The sequence below is a fragment of the Scyliorhinus torazame genome, chromosome 3 (assembly GCF_047496885.1).
Source record: "Scyliorhinus torazame isolate Kashiwa2021f chromosome 3, sScyTor2.1, whole genome shotgun sequence".
NCBI classification, from domain to species: domain Eukaryota; kingdom Metazoa; phylum Chordata; class Chondrichthyes; order Carcharhiniformes; family Scyliorhinidae; genus Scyliorhinus; species Scyliorhinus torazame.
This window is the reverse complement of record NC_092709.1, coordinates 191,670,077-191,694,585: the sequence shown is the minus strand read 5'-3', so window position 1 is coordinate 191,694,585 and position 24,509 is coordinate 191,670,077. Positions and strand designations below refer to the sequence as shown.

The following is a 24,509-nucleotide window of genomic DNA, read 5'->3' as shown; positions in this document are numbered from 1 at the left end:
TCCAAAATGACGAACCAAATCCAGATGACTGTGAATTTGACATACCTCAAATTAAATTGGAAAATGCGGATGTTCTCAAATTGGGATGAATTGTTAAGTCCCCTTCCAGAGGAAAAACGAACTGACCTGAAAGAGTTATTGATATCACGTGGGCAAGTTTGTAGAGATAAATTGGGAAGTACTAAAATGGCTATACATGATGTAGATGTGGGAAATGCTGTTCCTATCAAACAACATCCATATAGACTTAATCCTTTAAAATTGGCACAGGTTAACAGAGATTGAGAGTATGCTGAAGAATGGCATAATTAAAGTGGGTTGCAGCCAATGGAGCTCACCCATAGTGATGGTACCTAACCAGACGGTACCCAACGGTTGTGCATGGACTATAGAAAGGTGAATGCAGTTACAAGAACGGACTCTTATCCTGTCCCACCATTGAAGGATTGCATTGAGAAAGTGGGACAATCTGCTTTTATTTCCAACTTCCAGACATGGAAAGAACATTTAAACCATCGTATGGAGTTCTTCGATCGACTTCAGGTGGCGGGTTTGGTGATGAACCTCGCCGAAAGTGAATTTGGACAAGCCCGAATCACTTTCCTTGCGGAGTTTTCGATACCTTCAAGATGTAGGGAAATAATACGATTTCTTAGCATGAATTAATTTGATCGAACCTTTGTGCAAATGTTTTGTGGCGTGATTGCTCCACTGATGGAATTGCTGAAGAAACGTAAAAAAATTCAATGGACAGCAGACTTTCAACAGGCATTTGACTGCCTGAAAGCTGTGATCACCAATGTTCTTGTATTAGAGAATTGCAAGGGACTCTGTGGTCAGATTGAACTAAATTATCTGATTCTAAAGAGAATTGCCGCGGAGTAGAGCAATGGATGGATCATGCAGAGATTTTGTTCAAAGAGACTGTCAATCGAGAAGGATTTTGGTTGGAGAAAGAAGAGCACAGAAAAATGGACTATATTATTATACCTGTTTGCGTGTGTTTTTTAAAAAAACGAAAAGGTATATTTACTGTGCATATTTCTTAGTGGATGGTGCAAAAGTGAAAAATGAAACCATCTTGAAGTTGATGGGGTTTTTTTTTTCTTGGGGGCGGGGGGGGGAAAGGTGTCATGCAAGAGTGCCTTTAAGAATTGGATGTTTAAGCAATGTACCTTTTTAAGAAAACGGTGATGTCAAAGAGTGGGTGGAGCTCAGTTCAGCCATTTTGCAGTCTCTGTTTTGCAGGTTTTTAGTTTCAGTTTTGAAAAGAACCTGGCTGGTTTTGCTGAGAGCAGCTTAAAAAAAAAAAAAAAGAACCTGGCTGTTTTGCTGGGAGCAGATTTTAAAAAGTAGAAAGCCAGGTTTGAGAAACAGTTTGGGTGTGTCTGTGGGTTTCCAGAGAGCTGCGTGAAGAAAAGCAAGGTGCTGGAGCTGAAATTAACCAAGCTAATATATCTCTGCCATTCTATAAAAAGTATATATATCCTTTAACCTGATGTGATGCTGTATAAAGGTGTTAAGTCTCTTGGAAGTTTGAAGGAACATTTTAAGGAGTTATTTACTGTTGCAATATTTTCTGAGTTATCTTTGAAGTAAGGGGTGTTAAGAGATCCAATGTTTATTTAAGATGTTAAGTTGCGTTCATGGAATAAACAAGTGTTTTGTGTTTTAAAAACCCACGTGTCCATAATTGTAATCCCACACCTAGGGAAAAAGCCGTGTGCTAGGAAAAGCAACAAATTCATTAAAGGGAGAGGTTGGTTGAACTCCATGATACAGTTTGGGATTCTGAAAAGCCTAGCCATAAAATCTCTGTCTGAATAGCTCTCTGGCCGTTTCACTTTTGTTGCTGATGAGACGTAATGGGTCCTTGTGTTTTTGCTGCTGTCTGACATATTACTGGGAACTGGTAATTTGGAACTGAGGTATTTTGGTAGTCTGAGTGATCTTTGCCTTCTGCTCGGCAATACTAAACATTTTCATTCCATTTTCATTCCACAAAGTGGCAATACAAGCCAGTTGTTGCTCTCAAATCTTTGATACAATTGGGGTTTAATTTGCGGCCCACCTTATGTGTGTATACACACATTACGTTTCTGGTGCTAACATCACTATTTTGATGATTTGAGGACTCATGATGCATGCTTTTCAAAATCAGGCCAATGCTGCTCCCTGTACTCTTGGGGCATGTACCTTTTGGGTATTCTCTTCCAGGCAGATTCCTTTTATCATACCATAGTTTTTCACTCTCACTAAATTCCTTCACCACAGCACAGTTACTTGATAAATTAGCTAATAGTATGACTTTTAGCCATACCAGCTTGTATTTCAGTATTTGTACTGAGGACCTATTTCGGTTTGCTGTTCGCCATGGGTGGTCAGCTTTGTGGGAGCATGTATTAAAATCCCACGCATTCTCTTGGTAACATGGACCGTATTGCTTGCTTGATGTCCATAATTTATTTCCTTCTGCTTACTCCCCCAAATGAGGGTGATGAGACCCTCAGTCTCAACTGTTTCTTCTCCTCCCTCTGACCATTCTGTCCTTGGGCCTTTTGTAGTAGGGTCTGGCACATATAGGGTTAATATGGAACTGAGTGCATTACTGCCCACTTAGTGATGATGGAGACAATGACCTGACCCACACCTAAGGGTCAGACTGGTGTTGGGCAGAGCAGTGTGCACAAGCAAGCATGGAGACAGTTCCTGGCTTAAACCCTTGACTGTGTATATACATGTGGTTCTTGTAATTAATAAATGCAAACAGTTTAACCTTCTTCAAATTACAAAGACATAAGATTTACTGAATGGTATCCAACACCCAATGACAGCTTTGCTTGCTGTCAAAATTCAACTCATCAGCACTTACCCTTACAGTTTGAGTATTAAAAAATTTAATTGTCTGTCTGCTTTTTTCTTCCCCACTGTCTCTGGTGTAAATGATTGGTATTGATTGAATCTTAAAATATATATGATTGTGATCAGAAGAGAGCCAGTAAAGGAATCCAGGTTACCGGGAAAGGGCAGGAAAGTAGACGCGAGGAATGCAGGATCAGCCATGATCCAATTGAATGGCGGAGCAGGCTCAATGGGCCAAATGGCCTACTCCTGTTCCTAATTCTTATGGCCTTGTCATTTGTGAAACATATGTTGGAGACTTGAAACTGTATGTGCTAACTGCGTCTCTTTATTATGCCATGTGACCCAGAACAATTGGCTGCAGCATGTAAAGTAAAAGGATGTGCTGGACAAGGATGTCTACTCTCCTTGAATAGAAATCCTAAAAATAAATTGTGCTGCTCTACTGGTCTGAAAGTATTTTCTTTTAGGCCCTACGCACTTGAAGCAGGAAAATTGTCAATGTCTCAGCAGCAATAAGACAACCGAATAAAAGTGGAACTGAAATCAGAACACAACTCAGCAGTCAAAAAAAAAGGCAAGCCAATCCTTTTTTTTTCAGGAAGGCTAATTTTTCTTGAGAACAACTAGAAATGATTTGATTGTGTTCAAGACCATGAATTGGAACTGGTAACAAAAGCCAACATATCCAAGCGATGTTTAGTGCATGGAACTAGAAAGCTAGGGGCATACCAAGTGGGGTTGGTTGAGGAAACCATATGTGGCTATTATAACGAGGTTAAAAACAAGTAGATGCATTGCTGTAAGATCCAATTACTTAAAGTAAGTCAATCACTGGGATGCATTCAAAAAGGTTACTGTACTATCCTGTAAGACTGGTGATCAACGAATAAACAGTTTATTAAGGTAAGTAACTATGCACAGAGAGTGAGATAAATGTTCCTGTACACAACAACTCTAAAACCTGGCAAGAAAACCCCAAGATTAGCTGCATGATTGTCTGAACGGGTCACATGACCTTTGAGAACTCTCACTTTAAAGAGGCACCCTGCCACAGTTACTACAGGTTGTAAAACATAAGATCTGTTCTCCTGTTAAATAACTCTGAAATTATTTGTCATGATGATTTGGAAATACACAATTCAGCGTATAGCATTATATTCCAAGTTTTACCCTCCGTATAGTGTACAGTTCTTCTTCCCATACATTTTATTCTGTAGTTTAAAGACCAATAAATCTGATCCAGTAAATCTGTCAGTGGGAATTGTGGAAAAACTCTCCACTGGTTGGAGTCATACCTGGCACAAAGGAAAATAGTTGTGGTGGTTGAGAGATCAATCATCTCAGTTCCAGGGCATCACTGCAGGTGTTCCTCAGGGTAGTGTTCTTAGGCCCAAACATCTTTAGCGGTTTCATCAATGACGTTCATTTTATGTGAAGATGTTCGCTGATGACGTTCAGCACCAGCTGTGACTACTCGGATACTGAAGCAATCTTGTGTTCAAATTCTGGATGAGTGGAGCTCCAGCAACACTCCAAAGAATCTGCACACCATTCAGAATAAAGCAGCCGGCTTGATTGGCACCCCTTCCACAAACATTCACTCCCTTAGCTACTGACTAACAGTGGCAGCAATGTGTACTATCTACAACATGCACAGGGACTTACTAGGCTCCTTCTGCAGCATCTTCCAAACCCAAGACCACTGCCCTCTAGAAGGACAAGGGCAGCAGATACATATTCCCCTGCAAGTGACACACCATCCTTAGTTGGAAACATATCACCGTTCCTTCGCTATCACTGGGTCAAAATCCTGGAACTCCCACTCATAACAGCAATGTGGGTGTACCTACACCTCATGAAGGCAACTCACCATCACATTCTCGAGGGTAATTGGGAATGGACAAAAAGTGCTGGGCAACCAGTGACGCTCAAAATCCCATAAATTAATTCAAAAATAAATAACAGGCACAAATTTTCTTGCATTACATGTAATTCAGTGTCAGCAGGATCATATTTAAAAAAAAATAAATTTAAGAGTACCCAATTAATTTTTTCCAATTAAGGGGCAATTTAAAGTGACCAATTCACCTACCCTGCACATCTTTTGGGATGTGGGGGCGAAACCCACGCAAACACAGGGACAATGTGCAAACACCGCACAGACAGTGACCCAGAGCTGGGATCGAACCTGGGACCTCGGTGCCGTGAGACAACCGGGCTAACCCACTGCGTCACCGTGCTGCCCAGCAGGATCATATTTAAACATTTGCCGAGTGTCCTAGGAATACTTAAAATTAAAGGCCAGATTTTAGGCCACAACTACAAAACTCTGCTTTTTGGTCCAAAAGCCAAGACTGCGCGACTTTCATTACAACAAGCAGCTGCTATGGAGATGGTGTACTCCAGCTCATGCTACTGTTCTAATCATTCACAGTTTGATCAGGAGAAAAATGTGAACGGATACAATAGTGGCATTGAGTGATACAAACGTGGACAGAAAGCAAATGCCCTCCCACACTGGTACTGTAATGCCAGCAAGACATTCATTTTCCCCTTGATTGAATCCCCTGTGCAAACTCACTCAGCATTTCCCTGGCTCTTTTTCAAAATTAATGGCTGTGTACTAAGAATTTTGACAGCAATCATGATCTCCCTTGTCTTGCTGGCTGAAAAAGCCAATGATGCACTACATAGGATGTGTAATATCTTGAGAGATCTGAGCATTTTTAATATTGTCCTCTTGTTGGGGAGATGTAAATAAAGTTAGTTCAATAATGTCTTTGTGCAGTTGAGTATATGTTACTCTTTCTCAGTGTAATACACCAAGATGATGATTAGGCTCGAAAGGAATTTTCTTGTCACTGTGGGTATGGCGTGAGCTTTAAATCAACCTTGGAGACACATATTTATAGGAGACTTAAAGAACAATTAAATCCAGGCCAAGATTATGAGCAAAGGCGAGATGTTGACGTGGAAGGACACCGGTGGTAAGGCTACAGCCATGGAAATGAGTTGGAAATTGCAAGGGAGCTCTATTCTTGAGCCAGCTGTGGAAGGCCACTGGATTTAAGCGAGATCGGGGCCACAACAGCCAAGTTCATAATCTGAATCAGAATATTATATGCTGCCATGGCCAACGTAGCCAACAACCATTTAAATGCCTCTATTTTCAGTCAAAATGCTGTGCCTGTGCGAAAGTAACTCTTAATCAGAGAGCATGCAGGAAGAGGAAACAGTAATGCGAAGGTCATGTTGAGCTCCAGTTCACAGTTATGCAGTAGGTAGAGGTGGTGGTAGATCTAAAGCTGGTTCAGGAGTCTTGAAATCCTCAACTCTACATATGATAATTGTGGAAACAGAAGTTCATGTTATTGAGCAGAAAGATCAAGGTATGTACTTGGAGAGCAAGAAAAGCAACACATGAAAGAAGAGAATAATAGGGCTGAAGAAACAATTCCAGCAACCACAGTAAAAATGAAAGTTGGAGATTCACAACTCTCCTTTATTGTTGATACAGCTACAGCAGTGTCTGTTAAACTGGAGAATACAAGAAATTCCAAGGATCCCTGGTGTGAAGTTGGTGTGAAACTGACTCATTATTTCAATAACAGTACTCCAGTATTGGGTGAAATTACTATTTGGTTCCACGCTGTTACTTGCCATTGCTAATGGTAGCTGAGAATAAACCCTCCCTGAGGGGAAGGAATTGGCTGAAGAAAATATGGTTAAACTGGGCGGAGTTATTTACATTGAGGAGCAATATGGGTATGTCTGTCATTGCGAGTGCTAAGAGTGTGACAAGTTGAGCATGGAAGGCCAAATGATAAAATCAGTACAATATGAAATGTCATAGAACTGTAGATAATACAAACGTTGATGGTTTGACATTTTGAGATTGAAGACTGATTCATTTCTAGTTACTGAATTGCTTTACGTACACTAATAATATGTCATACTGATGTCTATCAGAGAAATCCCAGAGAAATCCGTGAAAAATCTTGCAAGGATGTGGTGCACAGTAAAGTGTTTATTCGTGTCATGGGCCGCTACCCTAAAGAGTGCAATGATGAGATTTGCACATCTGGAAAGGAACCAATTATAGTTTTATATCCTATGGGGTTTCAATAGCTCCTATGGAGAATCATTATATCACCAAGGTTTAGAGAGTTTTCATCCGGGAACCTCATCAATTGGACACAGACATAGTTTGTGTGAAAGAACTGCAAGAAGGTATTTTTGGTATCCAAAGGTAGATAGAGATATTGAAGTGTCTCAGAATGAGATGATCCAACTTCGGTTCCTTTTTATTCCATGACCAAACAAGAAAACTATGGGAACGAATACGTGTTGATTTCTTGGAAGTGGAAGGGTTTTTGTCAATAGCGGTAGCGCGGTGGTTAGCACTGTTGCTTCACAGTGCCAGGGTCCCGGGTTCAATTCCCGGCTTTGGTCACTGTCTGTATGGAGTCTGCACATTCTCCCCGTGTCTGCGTGGGTTTCCGCCTGGTGCTCTGTTTTCCTCCCACAAGTCCCGAAAGACTTTGTTAGGTAAATTGGACGTTCAGAATTCTCCCTCCATGTACCCGAACAGGTGCCGGAATGTGGCAACTAGGGGCTTTTCACAGTAACTTCATTGCAGTGTTAATGCAAGCCTACTTGTGACAATAAAGATCATTATTACTATTATTAGATATAAATGTTGAATTAATAGCCCATAGCCACAAGTGCCAGAATTTCAAAGGTTTTAATAAGTTGGTTTGCAACTTATGGGTTTTGAGGGATGTTGTTGTCAAATTGCACCCGTTTGTCAGAATTTGAAATATTTGAGTAAGAATGGAGTTGAATACACTAATACCACCATATCACTCAGCATTGACTGATGCTGCAGAAAGAAGTGTACTGATGCTGCAGAAAGAAGTGTACAGATTGTGAAGAGGTCTTTGCTAGGTCACAAGCTGGGCAGTCATTTCCATGTTTCTCTTTGGCAAGAGTCCAGACAATTTTATGGTCTCTTACAGAATGATCCCAGTCTACAACAGGTTGCTCACTTTGAGTTGGTGTTTAAACATGCACCTAAGACGAGGTTTATTTGCTTAAACCTGATGTCAATATTAAACTAAACAAAAAGCAAGACAGTCATGTGCTACACTCTTAGTCAAGACCAGTAACAGTTTAAAGAGAAATTCAAACTTGTGTTATCAATTAGAAGAACTTAGGCACAAGATTTCATTTAAAAGCAAAACACTGTGGATGCTGGATATCTGAAATAAAAACAGAAAAGAGTGGATAAACTTCGCAGGCCTGGCAACATCCATGGAGAGAGAAATAGAGATCATGGTTTGAGCCCATATGATTCCTTCATTTCATGTTTGAAATGCAATCCTTTATTGTACAGGAATTAAACCAAGCAAGCACTACTAATACAGTTTGTAATTGCTTAAATTTTGAACTCCATTCCATTTTCTTCCACCCAAATGTTCCCCTAGTCTGAACAGGATCTTGAGGTTTTATTCATTTCTCCAGAGAACAAACCAAGGCATGCCACACCTCTCAAATTAACTTTTGGTCTAGCTAAGGGCCTCACTGCATTCCTACTTGGCAGCTTCAGATCAGAAAACACCCATGATTTCCAATAACCCTCTGCTCCTGGTCCACAGCTACTATACAATTTCTGGCAGATTCTGTCTACCTTCACCTCCGTGACATAGAAACGGCAACTACTTGTTTTTATGAGAAAACACCTAGGTAAAACCCAAAATATAAGGCTCCTCTCCCTGCCTAACCTATTTCTATAGCAACATTGGGATACTTGAGGTGATCCAAACAAAAATTTAAACTAATTATCTTTCACCTGGAAAACAACCCTTAAATAACTCTTATCTCTAATAGTAATAGCTACTTCATTCTAAACTCACTGGTTCCATCAAGAAACCTATTGCTTACAAGTTGTTTTCAGAGCTGCTTTGGTATGGGAGGAACTACATGAATAATAAAAAATGTCCAACAAAGACGGAATAATCCTCTTCAGACTTTGTCTACCAGCTAATGGACCCAACTGCCATTCTGACCTTCAGTGCAAATAGGATTTTTGTGAAGCTGGTAAACAAACTGGCAAGTGCAGATCAGCCAGGTATTTCCATTGATCCTACACTTTATATTTCAACCCCCAAATGAAAATCTAGTCTTCTAAACATATAAATTATTTTTTAAAAACAGGTTGTTCGCAACACATCATACATGAGGCATGAAACTGAAGAGCGTTCAGTGCTGTTCAGCAGGTCATGGTATAAAACCACCGAGGTGGTAAGGAGAAATATGTGATTCAAGCTGTTGTGAATAGGCTAGGTGCATTCACATGTCTCACATATTGGTGAGATACTCTGCCAGTGTCCTGTCGATCATTTGCTTGAAAGAGAAAATCTGACAACTGGAGAGCAGGAGAAATCTCCTCCTATAATCCAAATTTCTCCTGCAGTCTAAAGTGATGGAGAGAAAGTGAAAGCCAAAAAAAATGTGAAGTTTGCTAATTTTATAGAATCCACCGATAGAGAAAAGTGAGTCAGGATCTTTTCAGTGTTCTAATTCCAACCAATGGAATTGGTAATCAAAGTCAAAATGCATATTTGACACAGTCAGCAAAGTTGAAAGCAGAGTCAATGAAATGGAGATGGAAGGAGACACTCAGACTGAAAGGTAAAGAAGCTAGATGGGTTAATTGAAAGTATGTAGGATTTTAAAAAAAAACTTATTTCCATTATTTCTTGTCAAATATTTTTTTGTTATAAGCACATGCTGGTGCTAAGGAAAACTTTTTTTTTTTAATAAGTAAATTAATTGAAGTATCAGCCTTGTGTTTTGGTTGTGATTCCAGTAGAAACAAGTAGGCAACACAACCTGTAAAAAATTCAGGTATTGTTACATTTTACTGTGCAAATTCTTTTAAATGGGGAGGGAGTATAGCAAATTGCAAAATCTGAACATTTTGTTATATTGCCCTCACTGTTTGGGAGGAAGTTAGTTCCATAATAGCTGTCTGCCTTGAGCCCACCTTAATCTTTTCTCCATGCAGTGCACACTAGCCAACTGGTACAATCCCAGCTGATACTGCTGGACAGTCAGATCCCCTGAGCAGAACCCTGGCTCGATGGTTTGTAATTTTATTTTTTTGTTTAGTGACGTAGAGTCGCAGGACTACCAATTAATTTCTAACCAAAGAATAAAACCTTCAGAAAAGATAAACTATAATGCACTACTCATTCACCCACCTATATCTTTCCAGATGTACAATGATTTGGACGAATAATGCAGGTTACAAAATACATATTACACTCTATGTTGTCGGTAAGTACGCAGTCCATGTAAACCAAAAGACCAATGGTGGTCAGACATACCACACTCTGGAACCAAATGACAAGTGCCACCCATTATAACTTCTATGGATTTGTCATCAAATTTCCCAGATGCTTGTCATGCTGTAAACCATTGGTCTCACTGGAACTTTGACTGTCACATGAGTGTTTCCAAACTCCACTCTTGGTAAAAACAAGCCTTGGAATTTTCTCAGAAACAACGCTGTCTCTCATACTTTCACGGAGGATCCACTTCCAGGTTTCAATTTCTTCTCCGTATTCCTCTGCCTTGGATTACCATGTACATTCACGTTTCCACACAATCTCGGGTATCCGCCATGCCACTAAAGTACTACTGCCTCACAGGCTGCATTCAGATGTCACCAAACGTCTGATTTAACTCGGATGTCTGGTTTCTCACCCAGCTGACTTTGAATTTGGTTCTTGCAGGAATCTCTTTTAGCTCAAAGCACTTTACCTGCTTTTCGCTTGAATTCCCTAGAACAGGAACTTGTTCAACCTCTTGTTCTTTTGTTTTTTGCTTCAATTTAACGGTCTTCCTGAGACATACTACTTGTCCCAGCTCCTTGGATTCTGCATGTTCGTTTGGAAAGTCTGCTCCTTGCAACTTTGCTCCCCTGCCCTGTCCAGCTTCTGCTGGTTGCAGATTAAAACTAACTAAAAGTTATTTCTATTCTCGGGTACCCCCTGGTTGCTAAGCAACAGCCCTAATTACCATACGGAGATCTGAACCAAACTGAAGTCATTAACCCTTTCAAATACAGAACCACAAAACTAAATTTGCTTAATGTTCGTTCTTATTTATTCTACTCACAAATACAAATATAAATTAGTTAAAACTGTTTCCTGACACAATCCAGATTTGACTTGAAGATTTGCACCTACTTATTAAACAAGACAAAAGGGTAAGGGAGATCAAAGCATGGAAATCCTTTGGCTTTTACATTTTAAAAATGTCAGAATCTTGGTTGCATTATAGATCAAGAATTGTTTTAAAAGGCTGCATTATAGATCAATATTTTTTTTTAAATACACAACATGGAAATTATTAGAATTTGAAAATGATGAATTTTGTTCTGTCTCACAGACAGTTAAAATGATGAGAATTGTGGGTGGATTCATGATGTTTAACTCTATCTGGGAATTTAAAATTGGAGGACCTATAAACAAGCCTCAAGGAATATGGAATTTATTGCAAACCTACAATGTAGTGGAACAAACTCTCATAACTCGATCAAAAAAGGCAGATAAATGAGAATTTTTTGAAGGCTGTAAATATAAGTATTAGCAGAATTATCAAATGTTTTATAGATTATGGTGAGAAATGAACCAAACAACAAGGGTTGAGAAATAAGGGACAGAATTGGGCTGTGGCTTAGTCTTTGGCTGTGGATTGGGTGCAAATGGCCCAAAACATCACCTTAAACTTAAAAGAAGTAAAGGCCATGTAGAATAGTCCAAACATTAATTGGGGAATGGAGGCATAGAGTCAATGGTCTGATTGTCTTTTTCTTCCCCATTTGTTTCTTGGTAACTAATTAAACTGCAAGCTACTTTGCATCAAGGTTTCAAGCCATAACTGCCAAAATATTCTGGCAGGCCTTTCAAACAGGAAAGGAAACTTGCAGCATTGTCATCATAAAGCTAAACTACTGGCATCTACACATCAATGTGAAAAGCTGTCCAGATATGTCCTGTCCACAAAAAGCAGGACAAATCCAATCAGGCAAATTACCATCCCACCAGCTTATTCTTGATCATCAGCAATGTGCTAGGACGTGTCATTGACAGTGCTATCAAGGGAGCACTTCTCAGTAGTAAACTGCTCACTGATAGACTCTAATAGCTTGTCCACCATCTACAGGTCAGGAGTGCAATGGATACGTGCAGTGCCAACAACACTCCAGAAGCTTGACACCGTACTGTACAAAGTAGCTTGATTGAGACCCCATTAACCACCTTCAAATTCCACACCCGCCACACCATCATTATCTAAAGTCTGTCTTGACAGTTGGGATATATCATCTTTACTGGGCATGACCCTGCAGATGTTGGAAATCCGATAGAAAAACAATGTGCTGGGAATACTCAGGTCTGGTAGCATCTGTGGAAACAGAATTATTGTTTCAGGTCAGTGTCCTTCATGATGAGCATAACTATCCTAAAGGAAGTTCATTTTAGAGACAAATTTAGAAAAAAATGTCATTAAATTGTTGCAGACCTGAGAAGAAATAAATTGTATTTGTGGGTGTTAGGAATAAAGTATAGCTTTAAGTTTAGTTTTAATTTATATTCTTGAAAAGGTGAAATCTGGGTCTAGTTTCATTTTGATTAGAGACAGCAGGTTTAGAGCTATTTATGTGCCCTTACATATTTTTAATGAGGTTTTATAACTCTTGAAGGGAAGTTAAAGCAAACACATGGTAGAAAAAAAGCATGCTGCTGCTGCATAGCAACAGGAATTCGGAGAGGAGAACATACAGAGACACAAAAACAGTTTTTAGATGAGTTGGTGATTATGCTCTTAAGATGAAGGGAGCAGTTTAAGTCTTTCTCTAGCTGGACATACTAGCATATTGCTGAGGAAAAAAGAATCTTGGACGAATTACTCTAGAGTTGAAGTAACCATGCATGTTGAGAGAGTTCTTGATCTCAAGTTGTCAGCAGTCTCCTGGGAAAGGGAGCTACAGGCGCAGGTCCTAAAGGAAGACAATTAAGTCCAGGAATAAGAACTGGAATCTTGAACAGATCCTGTTCAGTGAAGTTAGAATGAGGAGCAGGGGAAAACTCAAAGTTTAAAGTGAGAAAATTGCAGGAAGCAAGACTTAAAACAAAAATAGGCCTTTGAAGGTGTGTTCTATTGGTACGACTGAATACCTGAGAGTGTGTGGAATGTGATGCTTGAATACATCTGGCGATGCAGGGGAAAGAAACATCGAGAGGCGAGTTCAGAACTCAGTGGACAAGATGTCCCATTGTTTGGGAGACGATTTCAAGGCAAATACTTTGAGATTGGAAACCCTTGCGTGAAAATCAAAGTTACAGTGAGACTAATTGCTCACCTTGACCAGCATCTGGGGAAAGTTGATAAATCCATAGCATCTGTTTGAGGTGTCATCTGTCACTTGTTTTCAAAGTGTGGTGTGTCTGACCATAGATAGCCAATTGATATATTGGACTGCGTACTTACTGTGAACGTTAACATGTAAGATCGATTTTGTTATTCTTGCGCAATTGTACATATCTGTAAAGGTATAGTGGGTGAAGGAGTAGTGCAATATAGTTCATCTTTTCTTTAATAAATGTTTTATTCCTTTGTCAAAAGATCAGTAGTGGACTCTGACTCTCCACGTTTCTGAACAAAAAATAAAAGTTAAGATCTAGCAGGCCTAGCTCAACCCGAAGATCTGACTTATCCAGTAGTAACATCAACTGAATTGTAACAAATCCAGAGCATGGAAGACCATTCAACCTGTCTGCCTGTTCTATTTGGAAACCATTTAGGATTGCTTATCATGGAACTTCCTTCCAGATTAGCCGTTGGCCTCGTCCTTTAGGGAATCATAACTCCATCTCTATACACGACCCCCCCCCCCCCCCCCCCCCCCCAACACGTCCGCTCCTAGTGTTCCCTTCTCAATTGACCAGTTTATTCTTGAAAAAACTGATTGGCTCTGAATTAGTTGCTTTGCCTGGGAATCTGTTCCACATGTCCACTGTCCTGATGAAAAATACTTTTTTTGCAACGTCTAACCATGCTCAAGTGCAAATTCTGTATTTGTATCATCTAGTCACCTTTTTTTTTTTTCAATTAATATTTATTTCCACCTCACCTGTACCTTAAATTAAAATTGAGTATTCTATCTGTTCACAAGGAACAGCTGAAACAAGGAAAAGAAAATATATTTGCAATATACTTGCTAAATGTTATGTTTGTGTTTAAAAGGTGCTTTTACTCAATTGTTATGTTTAGAGATGTTGGGCATAGCTTCTGAGCTCTGTATGGTAATTGCCCTGGAAGTGCAACCTTCCCATGGGAACTATGAAAATTGTGATTCTGAATTGTAGACTATGGATGGTTTTGACTGTGTAACACCAATAATTAAAACCGCTTCTGGGTGACTACTGCATTGTTGCATACCAACATTAGCTCCTTTCCATGGAATTTCCACCGCTCTCAATGGACTTTCACTGACTGGAACCCAAACCATCACAGGCCCAGTCTGACCCACACCCAAGGCTTGGTCCGACCCTTCCATGCACCTCGAGGGCCGATCTTACCTCCATCGACTACTGCCATTCCCAAGGGTTGACTGACTTCCCAAGGTCTGATCCGCCCTCCCCTTCCCATTCCCCAGGCCCAAATTCCTCAAGGCCTGACCCAACACCCCACTCCCCAAGTCCTGACCTGCCCTCTGATGGCTAGTGCTATTAAAAACAAAAGGGGTGGAGTTTACTTGCTGTTGATTCTACCGCCCCTGTGCTAATCCCTTGGAGTGTGCTTCACTGCAAAATTTCACCTGTGCTGAAACGTTGGGTGAGATGAAATCCAGCTGATCCTGAGGCAAGAACCTTTGAGGAGAGTGGCAGTCCAACTCAGTTGCTTCTCTATCGGAAATTACGGCCCTTTGTAATTTGATTAGGACCTTGTGGACCATGTCTGTCTGACTTTCTTCATTCTCATTTATACTTGGTTTGCTCTTTTATAGGTTATGAGAAAACTGAGGATGCCTCAGAAAAAACCTCATTGGCTGATCAAGAGGATGTGAGGACAATATTTATTAACCGACCTCAGCTCATAAAGTTTTGTAGCAATCATGTCAGGTGGGAATAACTTCGGCTTTCTAATGAAAATCTGATTTTATTTTGCTTTTCTCTCCTCTGCCATGCGTCAGGGCATTCATTGTCTGTCATGTGAAGTATTACTTAATGTGGTATACTCATTGCATGACCCCATTTACGTGAAGATTTTCATGTTCATTGTTAGTTCCTAATGTTGTTTAATATATAGTAAACAATAGTATGCAATTGACCAAAGGTACTGATCTATTTTGTGCTAGAAAAGCATGCCTATGTATGAATTGAGACAGTGCAGAGTTGAATGCAAATGTGATGCATTTTATTTCTCATTGTGAGACAGAAACGTCTGTGTGGATTCTCCCACTTGAAGTCATGGTAGACTCCAGGAAGGTGGCATAGACACTAACTCCACATTTCTAGGCCAGAGCACCTCAACAGGGATTTGCCAAATTCTTTAATAACTAAACAACTGATAAAGTAGAATTGGGACCTTTCGATCAAGTGAAAAAATTGACGCATGAAAATTATCTTTATAGAATGACAGTGCAGAACAAAGCCATTTGGCCGATCGTTGGCAGACTTATGCAGTTAGTCCCACTCCATTCCCTTCAAGTATTTATTCAGTTTCCTTTTGAATGTTACCACTGAATCTGCTTCCAAAAGCCTTTCAGGCAGTGCAGTCCCAATTGCAAAAACTTGCTGGGTTTTTAGAAAAGAAAATTGTGTCTGAGTCAATCAGCTTAAATCCGTGAACTCTGGTTACTGATGCTTCTGCCACCAGAGGTAGTTTCTTCATCAAAGCCATTAATAATTGACCTAGCATCCATTTCTAGTTATGGAAGTGCCCAAACTACTACCACCCATTTTGTGCGGAAGCATTTCCCAACTTGGCCTGAAATGGTTGACTTTAGTTTTTAGGCTATGTTTCCTGGTCTTAAACTCCCCAAATTACAGAAACGGGTTCTCTATATCTACCCTATCACCCCATCTAACATCATTAGAGTCATTGAACTTTACAGCACAGAAAGAGGCCAGTTGTAATATCCTGAAAACTTTGATCAGCTCTATATTCAGAGAACATAAACCCCAATTTGTGTAACATTCTAGTTATCTTTCAGCTCCTCCCATTTCACTTGGGGTCACCACAATACTAGTTGATTGCCCTTCCCTGTCTTCCCCTGTCAGTCACCTGTTCCTCTTCCAAGCTCACAACATTAAAGTCTCTTGCCACCCCATTCTTCCATTTCAGACTCCACTTGGCTACCTTCTTTGTTTCCACAATCGTCATCGTCCCACTGATCATTTCTTTCCTCCATGGGATGAGGGTGTTGCTGGATGCTTATCCCTAATTGCTTTTGAACTGAGCAGCATGCCAGGCCATTACTGAGGGTAGTTAAGAGTCTGATAAATCTGCGGTGCCCTCCTTCCAGGCCAGTATAACCTTCCTTAGGTAAGGTCCCCAGAACTGAACAGCGTATTCCATGTGTGTCGAGCCAGGGCTTTGTATTGCTGTAACATAACTTCTACTCTTGTATTCTAGTACTCTAGATATAAAGACCAACATTCCAGTAGCCTTTTTAATTATTTTAAGTACCTGTCCATTCCATTTCAACAATCTAGGTACCTAGATACTTAAACCTCTTTGGGCCTCCATAGTTCTACTACTTATAACTTTTCACTATTTAGAAAGTACTGTGTATCCTTTTTATTCCCAACTTGGACACCTCACACTAGCCTACTTCCTTCTCACAATATAATTTAAAAATAAACTTGATTTTGATTTCCCTGTAAGTTTCCATTTGTATTCCTTTTTTCTAGCCCTTATCATTTCTTATCACCTTTTGTTCTTTGCATTTCACCCAATCATGAGGAATTGTGCTTTTTTGCAGTTTATGTATGCTTTTAGTTTTATGTTGCCCCTCTTGTGTCAATCATTTTATTTTGGCAAGTATAGCTCTTGCTCCTTTTGCGTACAATTCAAAGTAACCAATTAACACCTGTATTTGCAGCACAGAAGATCTTTGAGTACCTCCCTGAAGCCTGCTCTGTTTTATCTATTCACTTAATCCATTAATATTGCATGCTTTAAGTTACACTGCATACAACGCTGCATTTCTTAATTTCATTGACAAACTTAGATATGTGGCACTCGATGCCATCATCCAAGTTGTTAACAAATACACTGAATCGCTGAGGACCCAGCACAAATGCTTGTGGTACATTAGACATATCCTGTCAATTGAAGCATTTGCCATTTTCCTTTCTCTTGCTGCTCATCCAATCTCCTAACTGCATCATTAAATTTCTTTCAGTTCCATGAGCTTCAACTATAGCTAATAGTCTCATATGAGAGCCTTTTTGTAGACTTCCAGAAGGCATTCATTAATAACACCTGTAGAAAAAGTCAGACGGGCCTGGGCATTCCTGTGGGAAGGCATTAAAGTGTATATGACCTTGGAAGACTGTCCATTGAGTCTTAATGTAGACTTGGCCTCTTGGAGATAGAATTACAAATAAAGGTATTTCAGAGGTTATTCATGACTACAATGTTGTTGCAATATCAAACACCATCCACTGTTGCACAGCCATCAACTTAAAATGTGTAGACAATGGAAATTATTAATATTTTTGTCACAAGACAAAAATGGCTTGTGATAGGAAATAAGTAGAGTGCTTTATTAATCCACAAGGACAGGCCAGGGTCAAGAATCTCAGTGAATACACCTCACCCTAAATAGTAAAGAATCCTGCAAAAATGTCATTACAGGCAGGGATGTGAAGCTCTTCTTGCATCTGCAGTTGGAATTTTGATTTTATTAAGGTATTTGAAAAATTTGTATAACAGTAACATAAGCAATGACATCAACATGGTAAAATGAACATGTACCCCCCCCCCCCCCCCCCAGCCCAATCTTCATGCACCTCAACCATACAACAACAATCCGCCGCCCCCCCCCCCCTTCCCCCCCCTTTGGAATATTGCATCCGCTGATATTTTAATTTTCCCAGAGAAAGTCGACGAACGGCTGCCACCTCTGGGAGAACCCTAACATTGACCCTCTTAAGACAAACATTTATTTTCTCGAGACTAAGAAACCCAGCCATGTCACTAACCCAGGTCTTTACACTAGGGGGCTTCGGGTCCCTCCGCATTAACAAGCTCCGTCTCCGGGCTACCAGGGAGGCAAAGGCCAAGATGTCGGCCTCTTTCGCCCCCTGAACGCCCGGATCTTCCAATACTCCAAAGATTGCTACCTCCGGCCTCTACACCACCCGTGTTTTTAGTACCGAGGACATTGCCTGAGGAAAATCCTGCCCAAACCCTCTAAGCTTCGAGCATGCCCAAACATGTGGACATGATTTGCTGGGCTTCCCGCGCACCTCTCACACCTATCCTCTATCCCGAAAAACTTACTCATCCTAGCCGCTGTCATGTGTGCCCGGTGGACTACCTCAGATTGCATCAGGCTGAGCCTGGCCCATGATGAGGTATTAACCCTGCTTCGGGCATCCACCCATAGCCCCGCCTCTACCTCTCCTCCTAGCTCGTCCTCCCACTTGCCCTTAAACTCCTCCACCAGAGTTTCCTCCGCCTCCAAAAGCTCCTGGTAAATATCCGATACCTTCCCCTCTCCCACCTAGGTACTGGAAACTACTCTATCCTGTATCCCCCGTGGCAGCACCTGGTTTCTCAGGCAGTCTCACACCTGCAAATGCCTAAAATCATTCCCTGCTGGCAATTTAAATTTATCCTCCAAAGCTTTCAAGCTGGGAAAGCTCCTGTCTATAAATAGATCCCCCATCCTTCCAATTCCTGCCCACTGCAAACTCTGGAACCCGCCATCTAGCCTATCCAGTACAAACCTGTGGTTATTATAAATCGGGATCCAAATTGATGCTCCCTCCACTCTCTTGTATCTCCTCCACTGCCCCCAGATCCTCAGAGCCTCCACTACCACAAGACTTGTGGAGTATCGGGCCAGCGAGAACGGCAGCTCCCGGAGTGCTGTCTTTACATGATGCTGACCCCTCTCCCACTACCCACTTCCTACTCATGGCTATATTAGCCGCCCAGTAGTATTTGCAGAAGTTCAGCAGCGCCAACCCACCCTCCCCCCGACGGCGCTCCAGCAACACTTTCTTCACTCGCGTGCTTTTACTTAACCACAGATTTCAACTGCAGAAGTCCGAAACTGTTGTTTGGTGAATGCAACAGCAGAAACCGCCAATCTTCAATGCTCCTTTTCTTCAGTGAACTGAAAGAAAATTCCCAGGCCTGCAATGATTTGATGATCTTTTTGGAGAAAACTGAATAATAATTTTTGTGACTTTGCGTAATCCAAGTGTTTGTTACATATATGGAAATTATAATGTGGGGTGAATGAGGTGTGGATGTTTGGGAAGTTGAGAATTAAAGTTACATCATTTGATTTAAGCTTACCAGAAAGTCTGTTTGTGTCAGTTCTTACGCACTCAAAAAGAGTTAAAACCATTCAGAGTTGAAACACTTGTTCTCTAAAATACATCTCATCGGGTCAGTCGAGATGTAGGAAAGAGGAAGAAATTGTTCCATATCTCTCCCCGATTATAATATCTTGTGTATGTTTCTATGTAACCAGTTTATGCTTCTATTAATTGCACACAAACTCCCTGAAGTCTGCTCCTTGATGCCAGCCAGAAGTAGCTTGGTCATTTGGATAATGACATTTTCAAAAAATGTATTTTTTGAAATGGGGAAATTAGACTTCAGTGTTCATCGGACTTGTAATCATAATATAGATTTTGTACCAATGTATCGGAGAATGCTAGTCATAGTTTGTTGCTTCTCTACCTAACAGCTTTTAGCAGTACCTTCACCCAATGAACTGCAGCAATTTAAGAAATCTCATCACCATCCCCCTCAGGACACCTCGGGAAGGACAATAAACCATGCCAACCTTGGGTTGGCTTAATATCAATAATAAGCTTTAACAAATGGGGAACATAGAATAAGATTTGGTAAACTTCCCTTTCTAGTTCTAAGGTAGCTATTTTTGATTTGAGGCAAGACTAAATTTGTTCTAGGAACTCGCCTAAGATGTCCTCAGTACGTAGTTTACCCATTTTATTTAAATAAATTGTTTCCCTTTTCTACCGCGCCATTTGGATCATAGATTCTACTGTGTGAATGTATACTGAGCTCTTTGTTTTATGTTCACAAAATTTGGGTCTAGATGATATTTCGATAGTGCCTGCCTGTTTTCCCAAGAATGCTATTGTAGACTGTTATTCGCAAAACCCATTTTTGTTTATTTACGGATCTATATACATCAATGTTATACTTTGATTCCCACCAGATCTGTCTCTTAGTCCGTTGACATTCCATCTGTTACATCAGTATCAGATGATCCTGTTGTTAAATTCTGTACTTTAAATCTTGTGAAGGTGCTTTTTGCTAATTTAGCAAGACTTTCATCCACTGATAACATCAGGTGGATCTGTGCTCTGCTGACTTATTGAATCAAATCAAGTATACACAGATTTTAATTGAACCATTTGCCTTTGGTTCTATGACCATTCCAGGACACCACTGTCAGCATGGTTATTGGGAAATGGCCCATCAATCTTCAATCTTGCTCTTAACGCCATCTCCCTGGCCCTACACTCATCCCTTGAGCATCTGGAAAACAAGGACTCCTACATCAGACTCCTATTTATTGACTACAGCTCTGCCTTCAACACCATAATCCCAGCCAAGCTCATATCAAAGCTCCAAAACCTAGGACTTGGCTCCCCACTCTGCAACTGGATCCTCGATTTTCTGACCAACAGACCACAATCGGTAAGAATGAACAACAACACCTCCTCCACAATAGTCCTCAACACCGGAGCCCCGCAAGGCTGCGTACTTAGCCCCCTACTCTACTCCCTGTACACACACGACTGCGTGGCAAAACTTGGTCCCAACTCCATCTACAAGTTTGCTAACGATACGACCATAGTGGGCCGGATCTCGAATAACGACGAGTCAGAATACAGGTGGGAGATAGAGAACCTAGTGGACTGGTGTAGCGACAACAATTTCTCCCTCAATGCCAGCAAAACTAAAGAGCTGGTCATTGACTTCGGGAAGCAAAGTACTGTACACACCCCTGTCAGCATCAACGGGGCCGAGGTGGAGATGGTTAGCAGTTTCAAATTCCATGGGGTGCACATCTCCAAAAATCTGTCCTGGTCCACCCACGTCGACACTACCACCAAGAAAGCACAACAGCGCCTATACTTCCTCCGGAAACTAAGGAAATTCGGCATGTCCACATTAATGCTTACCAACTTTTACAGATGCACCATAGAAAGCATCCTATCGGGCTGCATCACAGCCTGCTATGGCAACTGCTCGGCCCAGGACCGCAAGAAACTTCAGAGAGTCGTGAACACCGCCTAGTCCATCACACGAACCTGCCTCCCATCCATTGACTCCATCTACATCTCCCGCTGCCTGGGGAAAACAGGCAGCATAATCAAAGATCCCTCCCACCCGGCTTACTCACTCTTCCAACTTCTTCCATCGGGCAGGAGATACAGAAGTCTGAGAACACGCACGAACAGACTCAAAAACAGCTTCTTCCCCACTGTCACCAGACTCCTAAATGACCCTATTTATGGACTGACCTCATTAACACTACACCATGTATGCTTCATCCGATGCTAGTGCTTATGTAGTTACATTGTATATGCTGTGTTGCCCTATTATGTATTTTCTTTTCTTCCCATGTATTTAATGATCTGTTGAGCTGCTCGCAGAAAAATACTTTTCACTGTACCTCGGTACACGTGACAATAATCCAATCCAATCCAAAAGTGGTGCGGACCTTCCTCGTTGTAAAGAGACATATAAATTTGGCATCCTCCCTTAGCGTTACATATTCTGTGTTTGGTTTTCCTAAGCCTGAAAATAGGGATGGAATACATTATGGGACTGCTCAGCAGCAACTTCATCAGCCTTGTAATTGGGCCTCAATTTTCTGCTCGGTAAAGATGTTCCCTAGTTCCTAATTGCCTTGTATTTTAATTTTGCCAAGTATTAACCTATTACATTCAGCGTAGTTCATCGTAGACCTAGTAACTGGATGGAGGATGACTGTAATGTGATTTTTAAAGCCATTTCACTTCAGCTGATAATCCCAAAACACCTGCATCAGTATCTTGCTTGAATTATGTGGGGTGACCACCAACTTCTAGTTTAATGCTCCAAGATTTATTTTCTGTCCTGTTAACTTCTCAGAACGTTATTTGCTTTTTCTGTGGCTCTGCCACTTCTTAAATATTACTTGGTTTTCTTGTTATCTCTTTCTTCCTGTGAACAGTAGGAACTTTGAATTTGCAGACCATTTTAAAATGTGTGAATTTCCCATAGTTGTGGCAGTCGGCTCCCCCTGTTGGGCATTCTTATGATTTGAGTTCTCCCCCTACACCAAGAACATCTCAAGATGGCAGTTGGCCTGCTCTGTCCCGATTTCACAGGCTTTTGTTTCAACTGCGTTTTTATTTTCTGTCTGACGTTTTGGATGGTGTCACTTATTTTTCTCCCACTTCCCCCATGAACAATAGCATTGTTTTTCTTTCAGCGTTCAGTCTGTTGTGCTATTTGTACTAGTTTGGCAGCTAGTTGGCTGTTCTCTTGTTTGCAGAGGATCTGATGGGATCCAAACTACTGTACGCTCATACATTAATTAATCTCTGAGGATATCATAGTTGCAATTCTTCGTGAAACTTTTCAGGTCACTTATAAAGGAATCCATGGACTCGCCTCCTTCTTGCATCCTTTTATTACATTTCACTCAATGATCAATTTTTTCCAGACACCGAAGTACAAATCGAATGGCTGGAAGACTTGATATGAGCTCGAAGGCTCATTGATGCCAGTTTTGCAATACCATCTGTTATGACCTCTTCTGCGTAAATTACTGCTTTTGATGCAAACCTGAAGCTGTTCTGTATCTAGAGAAGATCTTCCAATTATCCCAGTGTTGAGAGCCTGTTTTGAGCCTTCAGTGCTTCGGAAGGGTTCTGGGACTAGCAATGTAGACTCCATGTTTACCCTAAACACTGAATACTTTGCTTCAGTAGTTTGGCTTCTAGATTGTGACCTGTACTTACTGCTGTCTGGACTATGGGTCTTTATGTGTCAGATTGCATCTGCAACACCAAAGATGCTTCATTCTCAGCTGGATTCTCAAGCAATATGAAGAAAATTGAATTTTACTTTTATTAATATGGCACTGCTGTTCCCATCCAGCATTCTTTGGGTCTGGTTGGTTTTCACCTACTTGGGTCTCTTATTGTGGAAGTTAAGGATGGATTTACATTGGGAATTAAATTAACTAGTAGAATTATGCATTTCTAGGGATTTTAAACAGCATGGGAGTGGAAGCCTACCTTTTTGTTGCTGCTCAGAATTATGCCATAAAACAAAAAATGACACCTGCATTTTCCTCAGAACAAGTAAAGGATGGCTGAATTTGTGGTGTGTGCAGATTATTTGCAGAATATTAGTGTGACAATATAACTAACCTGTCTTTCATATTTGACACTAGATGACGTGATGCTAAATCTAGTATCACAGAGCTTAACCAGACCCAAACGAGATACCTGACACCTGGCAAAAAGCTTATCGTAAAGATGTGTGTGTTATAATATTTAGCTGTATTAATTGCATAGCAGTAGCAATCTGTTTACGCTAAATTATTTTATCAACCACGGGTGACAATATGATTTGAATTTAATTTGTGTTTGGTTACGTACTGCACAATGAAGTGTGCGGAAGTATTCCAGAGAGCAGGTGTGGTTAATCAATTATTAAAATTGCTTCGATTATTATACAGTATTTTCTGGGCCTCATCAGATTATGAGCTCAAGGCTGACCATTATTGTCTGAGTGAAATGACTAGTCGACCAATTCAATAATTCTTCCATTGAAACTAACAGTTCCTGCTCACAGCAATATATTGTTTGTTCCAGCTCTTGGTAAAAACTCAAATACTTACATGCTCACTCAGACAAATATCTATTTGGTTCTTTGTGTGTACACTTGCATCTGTATACAAATGAAGCTTATGATACTCGAGATGTTCCCCGACATATATAGACATTATCTAAATTCATTCTAATTAGAACATATTGGCATAAAATCTATGAAATATGTTTTTCTGTTTTTTTTATAGCACCGCCAAATACAATCCGCTCACATTCTTACCAAGATTCCTATACTCACAGTTCAGGAGAGCAGCCAATTCCTTTTTCCTTTTCATTGCTCTTCTCCAGGTAAGCTTGCTTAATTGCATAATGTTCATTTATAATTCATAAATACCTTTTCTCATTTTAGATATTGATGGGAAATATCTTTATTTAGAATGTTGTACTAAACCCCCCCCCCCCCCAAAAAAAAATCTCTCCCTGTCATCCAGAAGATTATCGGGGAAATGGGATTGTGGA

General features: G+C 40.6%; 1 protein-coding gene across 4 annotated transcripts in view; it reads left to right on the top strand.

Moving 5' to 3' along the window:
• atp8a1 (ATPase phospholipid transporting 8A1) overlaps positions 1 to 24,509 on the top strand; it is a 508,819-nt gene that overhangs the window by 92,261 nt on the left and 392,049 nt on the right. For all 4 annotated transcript variants that reach the window (XM_072496670.1, XM_072496671.1, XM_072496674.1 and 1 more), the window contains exons 2-3: positions 14,945 to 15,059; positions 24,239 to 24,338. In XM_072496670.1, the coding sequence (XP_072352771.1) occupies positions 14,945 to 15,059; positions 24,239 to 24,338 (215 nt within the window). The remainder of the gene's footprint in view (positions 1 to 14,944; positions 15,060 to 24,238; positions 24,339 to 24,509) is intronic.